Source organism: Haemaphysalis longicornis, unplaced genomic scaffold (assembly GCF_048455015.1).
Source record: "Haemaphysalis longicornis isolate Haplotype H1 unplaced genomic scaffold, Haemaphysalis longicornis Haplotype H1 scaffold_5, whole genome shotgun sequence".
NCBI lineage: Eukaryota > Metazoa > Arthropoda > Arachnida > Ixodida > Ixodidae > Haemaphysalis > Haemaphysalis longicornis.
Window position 1 is genome coordinate 158,017,769 of NW_027526385.1, and position 21,873 is coordinate 158,039,641.

A 21,873-nucleotide genomic window follows, 5' to 3' on the forward strand; every position below is an offset into this window, starting at 1 on the left:
TAGTTTCTTAATGTGATTGGTATCGATCATTTAACTAGCCCAAATGTTACGCGGTTTCTACTACACAATAACTTCTTGCTGCGAAAAGTACTAACAAATTACGGCTTACAGACTGTGCGATTCACTATCATAAAATTTGGGAACACTTTGCCCCTCACTGTAAAAACTGCACTATCGCTTACCCATTTCAAAACATTACTGCGATCATACATATCTGAACAATCATCCGCCATTTAACTTCCTGTATGTACATTTTGAAGTGTTAAAGTCTTAGACATTCATCTACATCGGTGTATGCAGTAGGTTTGTATTGAAATGCCTTCCCACCTTATTCTTAATATTTTGCCGTTTCTATGTGAATTAAATTTAACTTTACCGCTAACTATTGTATACGATATTTTACTGTGACTTATTCTGTTATTTTTTTGTATAATTTCTGTTGTATTACTTCACTGCGTTCTCAGAATAACGCTGTTCTCAGAATTACGCGTTCTCAGATTAACGCAGAATACCGCTCAGACTAACGTTTTTAGAATAACGCTCAGCAGTAGCTTTCGCTACTGCTGAGAATATTTTTTATTTTCTACTCGTTAAGTCACAAGGGGTCCCATTACAGTGCTAAACTTTGGGTCCGCTTTCTGTATAAAATTTTATCACACATTGGATATTTTCGTACGAATAATAAACTGAAACTGAAACTGAATGTGTTACACGTTTGGGGCTGTGGGGGTATACTGGGAAAAGAATGCATTTGTACCACGTATATTGTTTTCAGCCCTTGTGAGAATATCACCGCTCAGTCCCGTGTTTACATCGTGCTTCATAGGACCCTTAACTGAAGACATGCACTTCATGGTGCATTAGACGCCCACCACTTACCGATGCAGTCCCTCCAAGATCGTGAGTCAGGATGCGCCGAGAATGTGTCTAAAGCTCCCTTGAAAACATCCCGGGCGTCGAGGCTTTCCACGTACAAAAGAACGTTGAGTGCGTTCGAGGGCGAAACTGCAGGATAGTGTTTAAAAATGTTTAAGTTGGGCAGGCAAAAGTTTTGAATGCAGAAATTTTACGCTCAGCCATGATTTCCGAAAAAAGTCTGAGGACGCTTGGTAGTTTATATGGGTTGTGAATTCGCAAACGTGAATCTCCATTTAAACGCGAGAGACACCTTGCTTCCTCCTCGTGTTTTACAAGTGCTTTGTAACCTTGCCATTTGGGACACTAGGCTGTGCGATCCGCCTTAACACTTTCATTGGCTCCGACCTGTCTCGTGCTCGTGGCGCTGCTGCACGTTTGCCCCTCAGCGTGCATAGTGATAGCGTTGACAACGAGGGTGACGTTTTCTTCTTGTATATCAAACGCTGTGTGTTTAACATTGCCTATCGCGTCAAGTGATAATTGCGGAACAGCCACGTTGTCGTTGCAGATGACTCAGAAAAAAAATCCTTTATAAATCCGTGACCCCTTGGAGCACAACGTGGAATACCTGCTGTACTAGGGCCGGCACAACGCCACCTCAGATCCCTAAACACCTCGAAAAATTTGACGATATAGCTTGCTTTGTTTAAGGCGGGCATATAACCATCTCTGTTATTGTTTCTTCAATCGCTAAGCGAACCAAAACCAGCCTTGCTCCTCGCACAAAGATCGGCCGTCGTCTTCGCGAAGTGCGAAAGCTAATGAAAATGTTCTCCTAAACGAAGAACCATAACATTTTTTCAATCGCCCAATAAAGGATTTATATTTTGTAGAATGATAGATTTCGTTTACCTGAAACTAAAATGTTATCAACTGCACATGTTCCTACTGAAAGTAGAAAACCGCGGTAGGTAGGTAACCTTTTCCCGTTGCAGCACGTCATCTAACATTGAAACCTATAATGCGGTTTCAAACCGATGTTACAATTCTATCCTCGATGTTTAGCGACGTGAAGGTTACTGAACAAATAATAACAACCCTGTTTGCACGTAATTACACAGCAAAAGCAGTCTGTGACTGATCGGCGCCAGTGTGCAGTTCGTTCCCGTCAAAAGAAAAAAACTGTGGGATGATAGCCAAGGCGCTGGCTAAACAAACCTGCGTTTCGATATCGTATGCGAGCTAAAACCTTTGTAAATTGTGGCCTGTCTTTTCACCCGCAGTAGCAAGAATTGTTGCTCCAGGAGCTGATATTCTGATGCAAAAATAACTGGCAGCGGTGCACTTCATTTCAGCTTATACTATAGCAACGCCAGTTCGAAATTGTTTTTATCTTCATAAGCCTTGTAAAAACGCTGGTGAAAATTCGCCTGTGAAAATAACACTGCTAACCTGGTCGCTACTACCCGCATATTGAGGCTCCTACGAGCAGCCGCTAGCACCGGTGCGCCCTCTACCGTTTTATCACCTACTTCATGCCCGGAATGGCCGCCTTCTTTTTTAGTTTCAATTCCAAAACCGCTAATCATCCGGAGCAGTTTGCGTCGCGCGCGTCCCGGTTTGAAACGCAGTGTTTTGAAGTTAGAACTCGTGTGTACTACTACATGACATGATTTTTTACGCTGGCGAAATTTTGAGCGCAGTTGGCCTTTTAGCCCGAAATCTTGCAGTCTGCTACGCACTCTGTCAATTTCCATCACAGATGTTTGCCCCTGTACAATTACGCTTGACTGTCGCTTTTCACTGGCCCGATACAATAGCGAAGATAACTCCCCATAGAGCTCGCTCATCGTTGTAATCATAACTCTTTGCATGATATTGATCTGCGGATCTAAAACAATACAACAATACTTTTCTTTCTTGAATTAGAGGCCGAAACAGTTCACATGAGACTGGCGTACTTACGTATTCGCTGAGTATTGGCGGTGAGCGCGAACACAGGCGGCGCTGCGAAGCGCGCCTCACAGGCGGGTAAAGCTGGCTCAAAAATGTGTCTAAACACGAATGCCGCCATGATGCCACGCTGTAGTTGCCAGATCAGTAGTTGAAGATATGGCTAACAATTTTTCTTGAAAATGAGGCACAAATTTAGGGCCCTAAGCTAAAATTAGGCAACTTTTATGGCAATAACTGAGTTTCTTTACGAGTTTGTATGCTTTTTATTAGTTTTCTTGAAGTATTCATGCTTGACGAACAAAAATAAATGAAATTATAAGCAAAAAGAAGACGTCGGGCTGAGGCGCCAAATTTAGTTTCGGTATATTGTGAGGAGCGTCAGTCGTGTGGGGCTAATTTACAAAGGTTCACTCTAACACGCCTTAGTGTCTGCTGTGTCACTTCGTTGCTTGCGAAGACTGCCGACGATACGGAATAAAGCCGCCGCCGCCTATCTTCAAGGACACCTTCTCTAGATGTCCGTAGTGGCTGCTGCCGATTTGAACTCGCCGTCAGCCGGTCATATCATGTTACGCGAAACATGTCTGGGCAGATCGGCTCCTTTTAATCGTATATGATTCGTAAATTAAAACAAACAAATGTACGAACCATTTTACCATGCCTACCGTATAACTAGGCTCTTGTTTACGGGTGCTGTTATACTTTCACTGAACGGTGTTTTACTTGAGTCAGAGATAAAACAACCGCCAGCTAATAATAATAATGGTAACTTTATTTGCACGATAAGGTGGTTTTCTAGAGGAGGACAAGGCGAAGCCGAAAGGTAATCCCGAATGTAGGTGCAGAAATCTCCTGTATGGGTGTGTGCGATTGGTGCATGCTCCTTCGATCGCTGAAACACGCAATCTGAAATTTTCGAGAATATATTTGATGCTTTGCATGACACATTTCTTAAATTCGGCGGATCAGCGACGTTGTTTAATTACGCATACTTGCACCTCTGCTCTCGTATGGCCCATGTATATACCTGCACAGAGGAGGTGGGGGAGGAGTAAACTTCGTTCATGTGAGATGGGCACCCGTGTGGTGGGGCGTTAAGAAAAATTATTCTGTCCTTCCCTGGGTGCATTCGCCAATGAACGGAAACGGCCACTTCTGTCCACGCCCAATTATCAGGACCACCCCGCCTGCAGACAGTTTTGCCTGAAATGCCTGCGGGTTCGGCCGGAAATCTGTCTGTCAACAGAAACCGCCTAGGAAGCGTGTTGAGGTAACACACATATGCGCTTTCTTGGGTCGCGATGGGACCGTCATGTATTTTGTGCAAGGCGAAGACGACGAAGGATATACGTCTCCCTTGAAAAGTAAATTAATTTGAGCGCACCTATAAATTGTTATTGCCGCTCATTAGTTCAATCATAGTGGTTAATTTTGAAACAGCTGCCAAACATAACTATAGCAGGTGAATCAGACTGCCTAGCATGAGACTATCAATCGCTAATATAGAGTATTCAGACACTTAATGTGCATTGCATATGGCAGTCAGTAAGAAAGCGGACAATAAATTGAATTCTCAATTTTATTATTTGCGACAGTTACATCTGCACGTATCGGTTCAGTCAGGGCAATCTGGAGACGTTCTTCAGCTGTATACACTAGATAAAAGGAAGGAATGCGATATGCGATACGCGATAGAACGAATGAATTCGATATGTGTAGCACAGCCTTCTCATTTATGCCAACATCAAACCGGTGGCCACAAAGGTGCCACACCAGACCTTGTAGAATTTCCACGCTTCAGCGTGCTCACAGCAACAAGGATGATCACGAAGTTGCATCACCGAAGCTGGGTTCCAGTAATGCTGTAGCTGATTATGAAAGTTCTGGCTAATGCTCATTCAGATTGTGGTCATCAGCATTCTTGCTTTCATCAAAAATAATGGGCCATCGCAATGCCATCAGTCCGTGTATCACAAGCAAAAACAAACACAGAAAAAGCAAGAGGGTCATATGTACAAGCAATTCTTATCCAACAAATTTTATTTCCACACCAGTAATACCAGCAGACCTCTAGGGAAGTTTGTGATGGTAAGAGCAAGACTAAGATGACTTAATGTGCGACTTCAAAGAAAGGAAGAAACTGTAGAAGAAAGCTAGGGAGGTTAACCAAGGAAAGAAGAAGAACTGTCCAGCTGGCTGTGCTACATGTGGAAATGGGAACAGGAAACTTGAAAGAAAAGGAAAGGACTGGCATAAAATAAAGGATAAAAAATTCGGGAGAAAAAAAAAACATGGCGTGGAAATGGCCAGTACAAAGACAGCACCATGGGCGAAAAAAAAGATAGGTATAAAACAAGCAGGCAAAATGACAAAATGGGCAAACGAAGGATGCTGCATACTGGTAACACCCCTACAGCACCTGTGACTGTTCTCTCTTAATCACTGCAATCTGCTTCTTCAAGGCAAGAACTGATTTGGCTACTTTAGCTCCATCTTGTCTAAAACCATTGAAATATGTCTGATTTTCTGTGTACGTAATGTAAATAGGGTACATAATTTCTAATTTTTTAAAATTTCTCCTGAAGTGTCTGCTCCTTCGTGGAAGCTTTCGTGACTAACTGCCTCGTAGAATTGCATTTGCTTTGTTCATTTTTTGCTATTTTATGCTGCATCTGCTTGTATTTGTTTATTTCGTTCTTTTCCTCTTCTGCAGTGCTTAGGTTTTTTATCATGAAATTGTTTTTTCTTCAAAAAGGTTTTTTGGCTTTTAACCCTGCCTGTTTTTTGGCTTTAAACCTGCCATAGCTTTGCTGGAAATAGTTAGTTCCTCACACAATTTTCCTCTTTCTTTATTCTGGGAGAGGGGGCATGAAATTTTAAAAGGTAAAGAGCCCTGCAGCGACTAATGAACACTTGCGCTACTTTCTTTGTAGTTGGAAGTACTGAAAGCTATAGTTCCACAAACCCAGAATGGAAATGCGCGTTCTACATGATATCTTCTAGTCTCTGGTTTGCTTTTGTCGAGATTTTGTTTAAGCTGCTATTAAATAGAATTATTGCGACCTAATCTAACCTGACAACATTAATCATGTACCTTGTGTGACGTCCCCAAGCATACAATCAATGACAAATCTTCTAAGCGTACCTAGAAAAACGGAAAATCTCTTAAGAGAGTTTCTTGATGCACATAACTTATCAATATTAGGCTTGGGTATTTCACGGTTATTGAATCTAAGCTAATGCAAGGGCCACTACCTAAAAGCATTTCAACTGGAGAAAAAAGTTGACACACGTGCTGCAGGGGCCTCGTAGACAGGCACAGGAACATGCACAGAAAGCATGTTTGTTTAGCATAAAGTGCAGTCACAAATACGATTTCCATTTACATGCATTTCTTGGAAGCGTTGTCCAGTTTGAACTTCCATTCGCTAGAACAGCAAGTAGTTGTAAAGAGCACCTCAATAGATGGCGAAAACAATCAGCTGACGCATACAGGGGGGGGGGGGGGGGGGGGGGTGAGGGGAGGCGTGTAAAACATGTTAAAATAGAGCTGTACAGACGGGACAACAAAGAAGAGACTACACAAGACTAGCGCTGCATATCAACTGAACTCTATTAGCACACACAAAATGATATATACAGAAACAGCGCATGCGCGAATACAGGGGAAGCCACCAGGAAAAAAAATCAGGGGAAAAAAGCAATCAGGGGGAAGTGATTTCTTTTTAAAGGAAGCAGGAAAATAAATGGAATGGGGATATTATTAAGCTCTCATTTGAGCTCACCTGCATTTAACACAGTCCGGAAGCGGGAATAGTTACGGAAATAGGATAGGAGAAAGAAAAGTAAATATTAGAAAGGTGAGGAAAGAGTAGAGAAGAGTAGTTCCACTGTGGTCGATTCCGTCGCACACAACACACCACAAACACTGTTGGCTGGCGTAATGCTGCGTCCGGGAGACGAGAAACCTCGAAGGGAACAGTGAAGCGTGGAGGCGAGCATGGTGCGACGAAGAGCGAAGTCTGCGGCGGTCCCGACCGCTTTGGAGACGGGTACTAAGGGGGGGGGGAGCTGGCACTTGACCGCCCACACCAGCAGAGCGAAAGCCGGGCGACGTCCAAGGGCCCGCGCTTGCAACGGGCCGCCGAAATGAAGCCCCTCCGAAGCACCGGAGCACGAAAAAACACGTCCGCTCAACTCCGAAGCGACGACCGAACTCCCCCGACGCACCGGCAAAAGCTACCTCTCCGAGCGTACGAAGTACCCGCTAATCTACGCGCTACCCTTCTCAGTTGCGGAGAATGCAAAACTGCATCTAACGCGGCAGCATGGCACAAAAGTTCGCTACCTACTACAGGAAAAACTTCACACAACGTTTGTGCACAGCAGTTTTCACGGCGCACTCACAGCAACGGTGGCTGCCATGATGGAATGCGTTGGTTACTAGGTGAATACCGACTACTGCCGCCAACTCTAGTAGGCAAAAAGGCAGCGGGCAACGCTGTGAGGGTGGCATCATGTCAGCGCCCGGGTGTAGCACGGTTTCAATGCACGGGCTGGCCGGGCAGCTTTTGCTCTAGAGTCAGTAGTATTAACTCTATGGCGCCTCAGGGATTCTCGCATTTGTCGTCTGCTTCACTCAGGATCGCTCTCCCTGCTGTTTCTTTGCGCTCGGTCAACGTCTGATGCTTGTCCGCACCAGAATTGGCGTGTGGGTAACTTTTTATCATAATATTATGCTTAAAATCGCATACACTAGCTCATGGTGTCAATTAAAGTATAGTTTTGGATACCGCTACGGGAGTAACATTGCCGGCGCCACCCCATTCCTTGCGAAGCCGGTCCTGTGCGGAGCGCGAAGAGTCGGAGCTAGGCGTCAGCTTCTCATGTAAGCATTCGAACAAAAGGAACATTCAGCTGCTAATAACCGACAACAGCGAAAATGGAAGACCAAAACAAATTCTAGGCCTTCAGGGCTGTCGGCTTTGGCAGAATGCATCACGATTCCCGGTAATCATATGTAAGGTAAAACAGTTTTTGCAACCTTGCCGAACGCTCCAACGCGTTTTGTCACATCACTTTACGTTTTCAAGGCATGAAAGTTTGCCGACATGCACTATAGACTGCAAAAACTGTAGGTTGAGTTCCAAAACACCCAGTGTGTATATACACGCGCGCTGATTCTATACCAGGCATCTAACCAGTATGGAGGTTTATTGAGCAAAACGAGTCACGTCTTCGTTAAATTTATAGTAACACATATATGTTTGTTAACACCTGGAGGGATATTTCGGAACATTTTGCATAGCCATATCTTCCCGATCTTCGGATATGCGTTATAGGAAAACTGCACTCAAGAGGAGGAGGAGGAGTAAGGGGAGGAGGGGAAAACTTTGTTTAACAATTAAATCGATCTGGTTAGTGGGCCGGGTCCTCAATCCAGGACAAGAGAGTAAAAGTAATTTTCTTCAAATCATAGAACGCCATCCCGAGTAGAATAGGAATTGTTCTTCGCGCCTGGAAGGGTTGAAAAGCAATAAAGAGCTACTTGGAATTCTTCTTCGGTTTCGAGTCTTGTAATATATGCAGGTATACTATTTATTACGTTAGTTAGCGAGTATATCATGCCTTTAACACCGTAATCATGTCATCATTGTTCGAGTTGATAGTCAGTTTGTTATGATAACGATATAATTAAGATAGAAATTCGGAGCACAAAAGCTGCCTTCGAGTACATTGGACCACGTTGTTTAGGGCGCGATCGCGGTGGCGTAGCACAAACCTTCTCATTGTATTTGCATGTGAATAAACAAAGCACGCTGCGGATATGCACCTTCTTGCACGCAGCCGTAATGAAAGCCAATTTGTGAAGAAGGGAATGTATGCCATACAAAATGAAGGAAATATCCACACGACCTTTGTGAGGCTCCCAAACATCCCGAAACCTCATAATAAGAAGTTGGTTACGGCGCAGAAAAATTAATGCGTTGGGCAGAAAAAAAAAGCCAGGAACATTAATCCGATACAAGACAACAACGAAAGAAACAGAAGAAAGCCGCTTTATTTCCTGCTGTGCGATGAGCGTGTAGAGGCCGCTGCTTGGTACGTAGTATTAGACTGTTGAGTCTTCATATACTGCAGGGAAGCCTACTCATTTCAAATACTTATCGAGAAGCTCTGATCGCTGATCCTCGCGAATAAGCAAGAAAGGACGAGTTACACACGATCTTCTGACCGATACTCTGAAGAAAGTTGTTCTCTATCTCTTCGTGACTTGCAAACTTGTGGGGGATACAGCTTCAAATTATTCAGATGCGTCAGAAGCTGGCAAAATAACTGAGTCGCTAGAAATACGCTTTTTAACGCACTACAGCAACGAAGCGGGCGATTTCTAGCCGAGGCACTGTTGCCCCTCACAAGCGGAGTGTAGCAGACGACAGCGGCGCGAATCCCTAAGCCGACGTCAGAGCCAGGGGGCGCCACTCAAAGATCTCACCGCCAATAGCATGATTTTGGTCCCATCGCAATGTCAACGCGCACATCGTTTTGAATATATTGCAAGATGCATTTCATTAGCACCACTATATAACACGGCTTTGATTTTAATCACTCAATACCTGTTGAGTGCCACAAAGCATAAACTGCCACAAATAGAGACACACTGTAAAATATCAGCCAATGATTAAATCAGGATTATTTATCTACGTGAGCTTTAAGATGTAACCCGGCGCTCTGCGACATCCTGTGTCGTCATTGTCACACAACGCTTCAGATTGGCAGACAGCAGTGCGGGAAAAAAATCGTGGCTGATTCCTCTGTCATAGGAGTCGGTAAAACACGAAAGTGAAATGTGCAGCGAAATCTGCAGCTCAGCATGATTTGAGGGTCCGCGGCTCTCTTGTGGGTGTGCTTGGTGAGCGACGTCCCGCTGGCGGGTCGCTTCGGCAAAGGTGTACTGGCTTCATTTCCGTGACGGATATGACGTCAGTAAAATCTTGGTATATGCCGGCATAAAAGACTTTCGTGTTAAAATATAAAACCCAAAAGCAAACAACCCTAACTATAAGATACACTTTAGTAGTAAACGTTGCTTCCCCGCAAGAAGACCCTGTCTGCAGGGGTGCATCTTTTACAGGCCGCTTGCTTCGTGGAACTGGCGTAACTTCCGTGACGGATACGACGTCACTGTAATGTTTGTGTATTCGGGAATAAAACACTTTCGTGTCAAAAAGTACATGAGAAGGCACAATGGAGAGCGAGTAGCGGCGGAACTGAGGTGGCGGTGAGGGAAGAACGAATACTTGTAGCGTGCTTGCACTGCCGCAACGGTTCGTCGCTTGGAAGGGGCAAGATCAACCTAAAGCGATTCCCATCATGGTGCCCAGACGAAAGCCAGCGGAAAGGGCACGGCGTTCGCACTTAAAATCTCTCGGCATGCGCATTAACATTTTGATTGATTGTATGGTTTAGTGCGCCGAAGCTTAATTTCAATTTTGGTGAAACTCAATTTTGATCTCAATAAAACGCGCATGCGAAGCAGCGTGATATGTTAGGTGACCCCACTAACTTTCGCCATTACGCTCCTTTCAGGTGTTTAAATGAGTTGCTCTTGATGTTTTCTTTGAGAACATTTTCTCGTTTCAAACCGACTGCAAAAAAGTGCGTATTCACCATTTTTCCAGAGGTGCCTAAACAGAAGATTGGCGATGAGTTGGCCGGCGTTGTAGTGATAGCCCGAAGTTATGCTCGAAGTCTTCAGGTCGAGGAAAAGGAGCCTGAGTTTGCCCCTGAACTTGCCACTGTCTGTATCAAGCAAAAAACAAACAAACAAAAAAAGGACAAAAAAAGCCCCATTGAAGAAGGTGAAGGTTACTTGAGAAGCATAATAATGTCAATGTATATGAATCACCATGAAATTTACGTCACACCATAAAATTTATATTTTCGCAAACTGAAAGGCCATCACGCAGAATACTAAGAAACAGAATTTTCAACCTGGGAAGCTGGGCGAGTTTTTGCGCGCTCATCTCTGTCGTTCACAGCTACTAAGTTTTAGTAGCTGTGAACGATTTATGAACGAGTAGCTGATTTATGAGAATCTTTTATACATGTAATCAAGGTTAATTGTGCACGCGTCGTTAAATCTCCCGCTGGGTATGCGCCATTAATCATAATCATAATAAAAGCACCCCTGTCATTAAACTTATCGTCCCCGCTAAGGGCAGCCATGGCACAGGTCTTCCTTGCGTCGTTCTTCCGCTATAATTTTTTCTGCCGAAATCCGAGGAGGATGAACGCAGGCGACGAAGGTAGGCGGCCGCAAGTCACCTGAACAAGGTTCAGCGTCGTCATAGAGAAATCGCCGGAAAGCTGCCGGGGAGTCGCCACCGCTTTTTCTGTTTTTCTTAAAATTCGCATTATATATGTTTCGGGTTCGCGTTAAAATGCATATTGTTATTATCAGCACAGAGCGGTGTTTATAGTGAACCTTTGTTGCATTTTGTCTTCATGGCGCCTCAAGAGATAAGAGGGCTAAGTGGCTCAGGTACCAAAAAGTGCTGTTAGGCTGCACAGGCGCAGCACACGGAGTACTTATGGAGATCGTAACATTAAAGGGGCCACGAAGGCAAAATGTAACTTCGGCTCATTAAAGGAAATACCTCATGATTAAGATGCTCCCTTACGCGAAATGCGTGGGCAGCGCAAACCGCAGTCTGCTCGGTTACGGCACATATCTGCTGCGTGTCAGGACGTGATGGCATCATCAGTGAACGCTCGGCGGCGTGCGCTACTCTGATATTATCTTGCAGCGGGTCGCCGCCGTGGCGCATGTTGTTGCCAATCCTGTTTAAACCTCTCGCGCAAATGTCACGTAGTTTCGGTGCGCCAGCGCGTCTTAGGAAGGCTTAACAAAACATGTTGAGCTAGTTGGTTCATGCTTATTGGAAAGACTAAAAGGGGGCGCTAAGCAGACGAAGACGAAGTAAGACACAAACACCGCATACAGGAGCCTGTATGTGGTGTTTGTGTCTTACTTGGTCTTCGTATGCTTAGCGCAGCGCGTCTTAGGAAGGCTTAACAAAACTTGTTGAGCTAGTTGGTTCATGCTTATTGGAAAGACTAAAAGGGGGCGCTAAGCAGACGAAGACGAAGTAAGACACAAACACCACATACAGGCGCCTGTATGTAGTGTTTGTGTCTTACTTCGTCTTCGTCTGCTTAGCGCCCCCTTTTAGTCTTAGGAAGGGACCGGGAACTGCGTAAGAGGAAGTGAACACTCATCATTGTCGAGCGCACGCCACCTCCTCACCCTTTCGCCATGCGTCGCGGCGGAAGAGCGCCTCGTGCGTGCTCAGCATACTGTTTCCCCCCACCCCCCACAATTTCGGTGAACCGCCCTCCCTCAGAATTTGGCCATACTCGCCTCCTCTGCTTTCTTTCAATCTTCTGTCTTCCCATCGCTCGCTCGGTTACAACGCCATCGCCGCCGCAAAGCCACAGATGAGGCCGCCAAGGGGCTGCGCCCTAAAAAAACTCGTCTCGATAACAATGGTGCAGGTTCTATCGCCAACTTCAAGCAAATACACTAGTTAGTGCAGATGTAGCAGTGGCGAGTCCTCATCCTTTCAGAAAATTTCTCCATGACGCCAGATAATCTTGTTTTTGCGAATGGCGGCCTCCAACCTTCGTCACGGCCAATAAACATGATCGGGCGATTGTAGTGGGGTCTCTTATTTTCCTTTGCATGCTGACGGGCTTTAATGACTTCAATGCTAACCGGCAGTTTACACACTAAGCATGCTTTTAATTCTGGCCCGTATTACGCCCCTCCTGTCCATATTACATCAATGTAGCGGACCATTTGGAAGTTTTTAAATATTTCCGACGTTTTCTGGCTGACAAAACGTCCTTCGTGGCTGGGATGCAGCCAAGTAAGTTTCCAAGTCCTAGTTCTTTCAAGCTGAACAAATTTCAGTTGTCATCATGTCTTCGTGGCGCCTCGTAACAGCGCCGCTCGTTTGTGAAAATTATTTCGATGCGAAATGCTTCGCTCACCACACCCTACCCCCTTCGCAGACGAAACGACGGTAGTACCCACGTAATTTGACATTCAGGGTATCAAATGGGAAAGAACAGCCGTATTTCAACATCACTACATGCCACGTCGTCAAGTGCACGACTTCTGTGAGCCCGGTTCTACAGTGTTGGCTGTTATATGAAAGGTGCGGGCTGTTTAATATTTCGTCGACGATACCATTTATTGCTTCCTTGTAACTATGTATCCATACCAAGTGCACCTACGCCCAATGTAATGGGAGAACTTCACCACCCGACAAAAGAATCACCACTATGATTGATAAATGCATTTTTGGTTTGTATTATTACATTCATGATTGGTGAGAATGTGGACACATGAACGAAATCGCAATGTAATGCAAGGCTAGCTAGTAGCGAAAAATCCAGCATTCGTCTGCCAATTACTTAAACGTTCCATGTGCAATCCTTGTTAAGGTTTTCCAGTAATTTAGTTATGGTGACTGCGCAGATCCAAAGTACGGACCAAGTATTTTCTTCACTTAACCAGTTGTCTTTCGTGACTAAATGCGTGAACAACGTTTCCCTTCATTTACCAATGTTCGTACCGTGTTGATACTACTAATATTCCACGCCCGCCCCGAGTTTCGCCGCCGGGCAGTCAATAAAAGTTGCGGAATTCTGTGCGACTGTCTCCTTACTGCTGCTTTTAGAAATCATCGCCAACAAGGTTTTTGAACTCAAAGCGGGATTAACAATTTTCTTATTATATTTTAGTTGCATTTTTGTAACGATATCCGACACACGCGGTCGACCCATACCAATTGTTGAATGGCGGATATGCAAGTAGGATAAACTGGATCGGAAGGAAGGGGAAGGCGGTACCGCTTTAGTTATACTAGGACATTTCCTGTCAATTTCGACGAACCGTAACCTCGTTATCAGGAACGATATTAAGTTAAAGACAGCGGACGCGCATGTTTGCAGCTAGAGCGTCACTGTTCCATAGACGTCATCTTGCATCCGACTCCAAACCAAGGTCACCAGGCAACACGACTGCTCTAGACTGTGCAGTGTCTGCCATTATAGATAACAACCATTCAAACTTTGATGCACCGGGTTGTTGAGCTTTAAAAACGTTGCCTTTAAAATTATTTTTGGGAACTACAAGGCCCAGCGTAAAGACTCCAAGGTGGTTTATGTTACCCACAGGTTTATAACCACTAGGTGCCCCACACTAAAGATGTAACTTGTGCGTGCAAACCTGACCTTAGAGAATGTGTAAATTCCTCGAAGCGAACAAAATATACACGTTGAAAACCATATTTTGGCCCAAAAGTAGGAAAGTAGCTCGCGCGAGCCTGTACCTCGTGGGAGTGTTCTACGTTCAACCGCAACAGAAAGTTCCAGTAGATGGCGCGACCAGTGGGATGCGTGAAAATTGGAGTGACCTCAGCAAGCCTCTTCCGTGTTTATTGTGTGATGATCGAGAGGGAGGGGAAGAGAAGAGAGGCGTTTACGTGGTAGAGTAGGCAGGACACTATCGTTTTTCGACGACATTTGCAGCAAAGTGAGCTGATACGGGACCATTTTAGATGCGACGCATCTCTTTCTCTCGGGTTTGTCCCTCCATTGTTGTCGTTGTCGCGGCGTTGTCCGCACGCTCACTGCACATGCGCAACTCTCCTCCGTTCTTCTCTCCGACAGCTGTGCGCAACACTCTCACTCCGTCTCATTATCATAACAACATTTGCGCCTGTGCGCTTCGCTGCTCTGGGTGCGCGCATGTGTGCGTACTCTCACTCCGTCTCATTATCATAACAACAGCTGCGCGTGTGCGGTTCGCTGCTCTGCGTGCGCGCATGTGTGCGCATGCGCGCGACTCTCCCCCCTCCCACCCCCCTGGCTCCTCTCCTTTCAAAAGCGGAAATATACGCTGGGGAGCGCACGGCGCCGGATCAGTCCAGTACTCGCTCTCGCACTTGACTTTGCTTGACGATACCTTCGTGCAAGATCTTCCGATGAAGACGTGATGGAAGCGACAGTCCCTTCAGCGTGTGGACTGAAGCTATCCAATACCAGCGTTAGTCCAAACGCTCCCCCCTGATGCGTCGCATCACATCAGGGTTCCCTCGCGGGAAGATGGGCGTAATTTTTTTTTCTGGTTTTGTCTGATCCGACGATGCTGCACGTGGATAGGGCGTTAAACGTTAATGTCGGTAATACGTTGACATCTATATTACTTGGTAATAAACACTTTCACCTGCGTTTTTCCAGCTATAAAAGCTTCGTGAATTTCATCGGCAGGCCGAGCTACGCGTCCATCAATTTTATCGAGAGCACAGTTTTCATCTAAAATTGAAATAAAATTGAAATATTTCATAGTGTTATAAGCACTGCTTCTATGTTGTGAATGTCAAAGCAGTAGCGCCTTAGTCCTAAATTCCGGATGCACAGGTGTTGTTGGAACTGCCATAGCACGGGATATAACTGGTGAGTGCTTTTCTGCTAAGTGAGGCAGAAGCTTGAGTTTGAAACTCGAAGAGGCGCGTGCTGGCAAAGTTTCCCTGATACGTCACTCAAGGCGAAACTGTATTCGACAAGTTCTGGCCAAAAATGCGCGCGTCCATCGGGTCGCGTCGACAAAGAACCACTTGCACTCGTTCCAGCGAAATCAAACTGAAATTAGCCGCGAAGACGACTGTATCAGCTCTCCTTCTTTCATTTCCTTGTTATAAATTGTTAGTTCACAGTCAATATGTAAGCGCTGCAGAATTACCGCCTGCTGTCACTACATGGCCATCGACGGAGGTACTCTAGTTGTAGAAAACTGCTAGACTTCTTGTTTTATCGAAGCTCCCAAGACAAATCATACGGTTATTAATTCAGCATTAATTCCAGGGAAGTTATTGGTTTATCTCTTCAGTCAACCCCTGTAGTAACTCACCGTACATAGCTCAATATTATCCACCAACATGGATCCGCTGCTGCTTCATCTTCAAAGTAGTGTTACGGCTCCAAATTTTCTCTTCTCTCCGTTAACTTTACTGCGAGCCGTTGCCAACAGCCTAAGTTCTCGGTCTAGGTTAAGGTTCAGTAGGTGGTATCTTGAGCCTGACGACGTGGAAAACAAAGCCGCACTCATTGTACACAAAGATACGGGCACCGACCACCGCATTAGAATTCAAAGCGTAACGTTATGCGTTCCGTCAGACTAGCCCAGGCCTGCATTTCAGTCGCGAAGCAATGATTCCATAAATTTATTGAAAAGTGGCTTGCGTTCTCGCCTTACTTCTACTTCCGTAATCAACGCGCTTAAAGCACACATGTAGGCCTCAGTAGGTTCCCGAAAGGAAAGTTTCTAACCCCAGGGTCCCAAAGCATTCAATAGGCCCACATTTCGTTTGCTGCGTCCATCGACCAGTCCCAGCTATGGGGCTGCGTGCTACTAGTGTATTTTGAAAGCTCTGGGCGCTAATTTAAACCAAGCCCAAATTTACCAAAGTTTTAAAGAAAAACAGTGTTTCTTCGGCTGCTTACAAGAGAACATTTTGGACTGTCTGTATGTCTGCCCCTCGATTCAGCCGCCCGGCCAATAGTTAAATAAGTTAGCAGGAACGGAACATCGCGAAAATCGCCTATGATGAAACAGGTACAGTGGTAGGTCGACAGTGATTGCCATAAGGAAGCGAAGTAATTGGATATGTGAAAGCTTGTCCGATTAACCTCTCGACGTTCTCCCCTCCTGCCGAGTAAAGGTGTTTCTAAACTTAAATTAAACCACTTTTCCTTTCCACAGAACAAGTCTACGCCAAAACTTCCACCTTTGGTTGCCTATTCTTTCAACTGCCTGCTTACCCTACTCCCGTTTCCCAGGGCTGGTACTATCATGTCGCTGTCATGTGGCCGGTGTACCACATCTAATTCCCTGCACAACTTTCATCTCACCGACAGCTCCAAGCTGCAGGTTCAGTTATACACCCCAGCTCTGTGTCAAGTGAACTGTAGTTAAATATACTGCGGATATGCTCCGCCTTGCCTCAAACTTGAGTACTCAAGGCTTGACTCGGATGCTTACCGACGTCCGTGACGTTTCGCAAGTAGTCCAAATATTCGGGGATCTCGGCGTACCTCCTGCCCTCACGGTTACAGTCGCAAGGAATGCCGTGGTAAACCCAAGTGGGCGTTCCAGTGGCGTCAAACTGTATGTCTGCCTCCAGGGCGTTGGCACCGCTGTTCACAAAGACGTCGACATCGTACAGCGAGTTCACCATGTGGCCGATAATGAAGAAGGGCCGCCTTTCCATCCACACCCTCTGCGAGAAAGAAGCAAAGATTCTTACTGCGTATGTTTTGCAACCATGCGGGCAGTAAGGCTTACGCTATGCGGAAAGATTGCTGTTAAATGAGCTATCAACCCGTATGTCCCCCCAGAAGCCATAGGCAGATCGAAAATTGTCTAGGCGGTTTGCGAGCCAACTATTGGCGGACAGTTTCCCGACTATAACGAAATAATCGCGGCAAAGGGGAAATAAATTACCCTCTGATTTAGTCACATTGAAACGTTTCGTTGCAGATATAGAGCAAACTCGACCTTGCCGTCTTTCCTTTAAACGTTCACAAAAAAATAAAGGTACCTGGACCCTTTAGAACAATTTAAATAAACAGGGAAAAGTAAAGGCAGAGGACCACTGCTAACGGAGCAGTGGGCCGACCACAATAATTATTTGGGTGCTCAGGGTGGTGCTAGTAAGGCTGTTACAGAGGCGAAGCACTACAAATATGATTCCTGTTCTGTCTTGGTAGCGCGGTTGGAACAGCGAATTGCAGGAGTTGCCTCCATTCCGACGAGGCAGAGGCAAAAGCAAAAGTTAGCTTGTTTAATGCGTGTAGCTACAAGAGAAAAGCGATGGTACAAGAAGACTGACGTGACTAAAACGTGACAACTCCAACGAACAGAGAAACTTCTCCGCGGAGCCCAAAGACGCACTCACTGGCTGGTCAAAAAGCGAGTCTATGTTCTCCATTGCAACGGCCAAAACGAGCGCGGGCACATTCGAATCAGTTAAACACACGCAAGCAAAAACTGTCTAAGCGTCTGCTTTCTTCGGTCAAAATCTCGTATAAACACGATAGTCCGTCTGCCGCCCCTTTCACGTAAATCTATTCAATTTTAGCGCGCTCCGCCTCTCTACGCCTCTCTACTCTCTCCATGCGCGTGCCACACGCCCTAGCGCACAATGTAGGTACTAATGCACAAATAAATACAAGGGCCCTATTCTCGACTGCACAAATTGCCGGCAATTCAGGCAATTTTCCCGAAGTCTTTGCTGATTGGCTTTCAATTTTGGTCACGTACTGCCGGTTGACAAAGCGGTTGTGTGTGCTGTCGTCATTTTGACGTTTCATATCGTTTACGGACACCAGTTCTAAGGTTTGCCTTATTTCTCGTTACTAAAGGCGCATAATTCTTGGCCGGCAATGAAAAACCTGACTAAATGCAGTGGATATGACAACGTAAGCCTGTCTTTGCTATTCAACAACAATACTGCTTGTAATACACACCCTCTCTGTGATTGGCTGGGAAGGCGTGACGTAATTTGAACAGTTGGCGGGAACGATTACGTCATGCATTAGCAACTTCAGCTGCCTAAAAGTGACGTAATGTTACGTAACAGCTTGAGAATGGCGGCTGTTTTTTTCGCAAAATAAGGCAAAAAATTGCCCCGGCTTACGGCGCCGCGAAATGTGCGGCAATTTTCAGCAGGCGCAGTTTCGCATGCACGCTGTTTAAAGCATGTTTCATACCGAAACAAATTATAGTTTCAACTGCTTCCAAGTCAGTGATCATGGAACATACAAGTAACATGCAGTATTTCGCTTTTATGTTTGGCAATAAAATAAAAATTATTTGTTTGGCGTAACCGCAACATAAGAGGGCAGTACAAGCCTCTCCATGACAAAGAGAGGCCAATGCATGGCATTTGTCCATACTTGTCCTAGTAAGCTGTTGGGTCACATGATCGAAATCGAAAGAAAAATAACAATGAAAAGTGACTATTTGGTTCATTACAGCGCTGATTTCAGTCGACCTTGACGAATGAGTGAATCGGCGACATCGGTGCGCTCCGCTGTTATCAGGCGTAGTGCTTCGGTGCCCTGATGTGTCATAGAAGCGATGGTCGCGGCCGTGTTTTTCTGTGATCACGCCATAAACTTGTAACATAGCAGCAGAAGATGGCGTGGCGGTGGTGGCGGCAGGGAAGATGATAACGCAACAAAGCTTGCATTGAAGCAGAGAGCCCAGCTATGTTAATAAAAGCGATTGAAAGAAATAAATAGATTCGATAAAAAAATTGTGTGATGTTCTTTACCTCGACATCCGCCTTTCACTCGCTTTTGGATCAACGTTGCTCGATCGCCTTGAGGTGTTGGCGCCAAATTTGGCCTCCAGAAATGTGTTTTTCTTGTCAGCCTCAGCTACCATCTTAATTTTTGTAGTACATGCCAAGTGGTTTTATATCTTTCTTGCACAATATCTGATACCTTGGTAGCGATCTTTATGAGTGACTCGTCAAATTACACTGCATGTCGTCATAGCTATAAGTGCAGCACGTCACTGATTGCTTACGTCGTGCTTACGCAAAAAAACATGGGCGAAATGCCGGCAATTTGTGCAGTCGAGAATAGGGCCCCAAGAGTTCAATACGAGTACAATAGAAACGCAAAACGCACCTCCAAAAACTGGCTACTTACTTCTGGAGCCACCTCGCGCTTGCCGTGGTAAAGACATGGTCATATGCGTTTTCAACATGACCCAGGTCCTCTGCCAGGTGACGCTAGCGGTACTGCAGTGGCGTGGTCGGTGTTGCGGTTTTTTCCGTTAGCAAATCCACGGGAATTTTTTATGCAGTGGCTGAAGTGTTCTATTTGCTAACACAAACATCTGGTATCCATGTATTCTATCATAAAGAACTGCAAATGTCTCTTATGCATTGATGTTTTGCCCCAGGTATCCGTTGACAAGCATGAACACTGCAACTGGGTGTACATGTTTAGAAATGGCTGCGTCTAAATAAACGTATCCCTCAGCCTCTGAACTTACTTTGGCCGGGTGGCTGAATCGAGGGACATACTACAGAATCGAGGGACTGAATCGAGGGACACAATACAGACATAAAGACAGACCAAACTTTGTGCGTCAAAATAGCACAAGCGAGACTATCGTCTTTAGAAGCAGTCTCACGAAGTCGGAGATGCGATGACGCAGCCGCCGCGAACAGCGCCGCATTCTCGGTGTTGCACTAGCGCCACGGAATGCACCGGCTCGCGCGCTTCAGCTCTGTGTTTGGTCTTCTTCGCCTGACATCAATCAGCTAGACTTTGCGAGAAAGTGTAACGGCGCGTCGTCGCGTTGTGCTCTGTTGAAGCTTACGCGCCGCGTCAATAAACGCACGCACGCACACACGCATGCGAACGCACCAAAGTCGATTCGCAAACCGGCAAAGTGCAATGTTTGTGGCCTGACTATACAGTGCGATTGTAATTCGGCAAGACTTGCAATGTACGTGAACTTGGTAAAATAACTTGTAGAAATACTTCCGAGAAACCTCAACTGTTCCATAAAGTTCGACGCCTTTCTGCGAGAGAAAACAACACGACACCGTCGACAAGCTATAAAAACATAATAGACGCTCTTCTATGTGTTCCTGTGTGTTCTCGCTGCTTCAAATGCGTCGGCCCGACCGTCTTTCCAGAGAAAAAGCTAGCAACTAACCAAGAAGTCACCCCTGCAGTCAGTGGAAATTATTGCTTCTGTATGAGCTCATAAGTGGTACAATGGAGTTAGAAATGCAGTAATCAGCAGTAGAAGGAAGCGTCTGTTTGAACGCACCGTAAGCATAGCCATCCAGTCTTGACAAATAAGTCAAAGGAGGCCACCACAACACACGCAACACTTCGAAGTGCTATCGCACACTCAACGAGATAACCCTACAAAAAAAAGAACTGATTTGAAGCAGCAGAACAAAGATATCAGCTGAGCCCACGTCTTTCGCATGCGGAGCCACCGCACTGCCACGTGACCAACGTATTGAGAAAGGCTGCAAGCGTTTAGAGGAATGACAAACTTTAATTATCATGCCGTAAATGGTAGAGTTCACCAGGCGATGCTGGCGGTGATTGGACTTCACGCGATAAAAGAGAGAGGAAGACCTTCGTGCTTGTCAAAATAAAGCTCTTGATGATTCGCCTAGAAGTTGGTGCGATAAGAGAGAGAGAGAGAGAGAGAGAGAGAGAGAGAGAGAGAGAGAGAGAGAGAGAGAGATAGGGGCATTTATTCGCCCAGAAGTAAAGCTTAAGTTCCCCGCTTACGATTTGTTCTTCCGGCAGATTTCGGTTCCTGCAGCTGTTTCGTCCATTCAGAAAAGACAGCCAAATCAGCGTTTCGGAGCTGCGTAGCTACGTGCCTTGTGAACGGAAAGCGCTATAAAAATAAAACTAGGCGTTAAGAAACCTTTAAATTTGATTTTGCGCTGTGCAAACCATTATCTCTAACGCAGTCTGTTGGGATTATGTCAGCCACTGTTGCGACAATGCCTTCGTCCCCTGAGTTATGTACATCTGGCGTGTAATCTTCGCGCCGTAAGGGTTGAGGTCGTGGTTCTGACGGCAGCGAGCGCTACCTCTGAAAGACCGTACGACCGTATTTGGTTCTCTTGAATATTATTCTTAGGTGTACTTTCTTGTGCAACCACGTCTCAGAGCGGGCGCTGAGGAAGAGGCTTCAGAGTCCATCGTATTAGAGACCGAAGAGAAATACAGAAACGTCCCCAGTGTAACGATTGTGTCCTCTTATTACAATATTCATAATTGCTTCCCGAAGGTGTTTTTTTTTCCGTTACTAGAGGCTTGGCTTACCGCCATTGTTAGCATTGCACTTATTCTTATAGCGTCAACTTGCTCTGCTACTTCTGTAATCAGCCGGCAAGTTGGTTTCAAACGAAAGTCCTACCATCCCATAGC

General features: G+C 45.5%; 1 protein-coding gene across 1 annotated transcript in view; it reads right to left on the minus strand.

The window, feature by feature from the left end:
* Positions 1-17,876, minus strand: part of LOC144139977 (dermonecrotic toxin SdSicTox-betaIIB1aiii-like) — a 38,666-nt gene extending 20,790 nt beyond the window's left edge. Inside the window, exons 1-4 of the mRNA XM_077672195.1 lie at positions 17,844-17,876; positions 16,928-17,165; positions 10,486-10,617; positions 880-1,005 (exon numbers count right to left, since the gene is read on the minus strand). Coding sequence (XP_077528321.1) covers positions 880-1,005; positions 10,486-10,617; positions 16,928-17,165; positions 17,844-17,876 — 529 coding nt within the window. The remainder of the gene's footprint in view (positions 1-879; positions 1,006-10,485; positions 10,618-16,927; positions 17,166-17,843) is intronic.
* Positions 17,877-21,873: the final 3,997 nt, after the last annotated feature.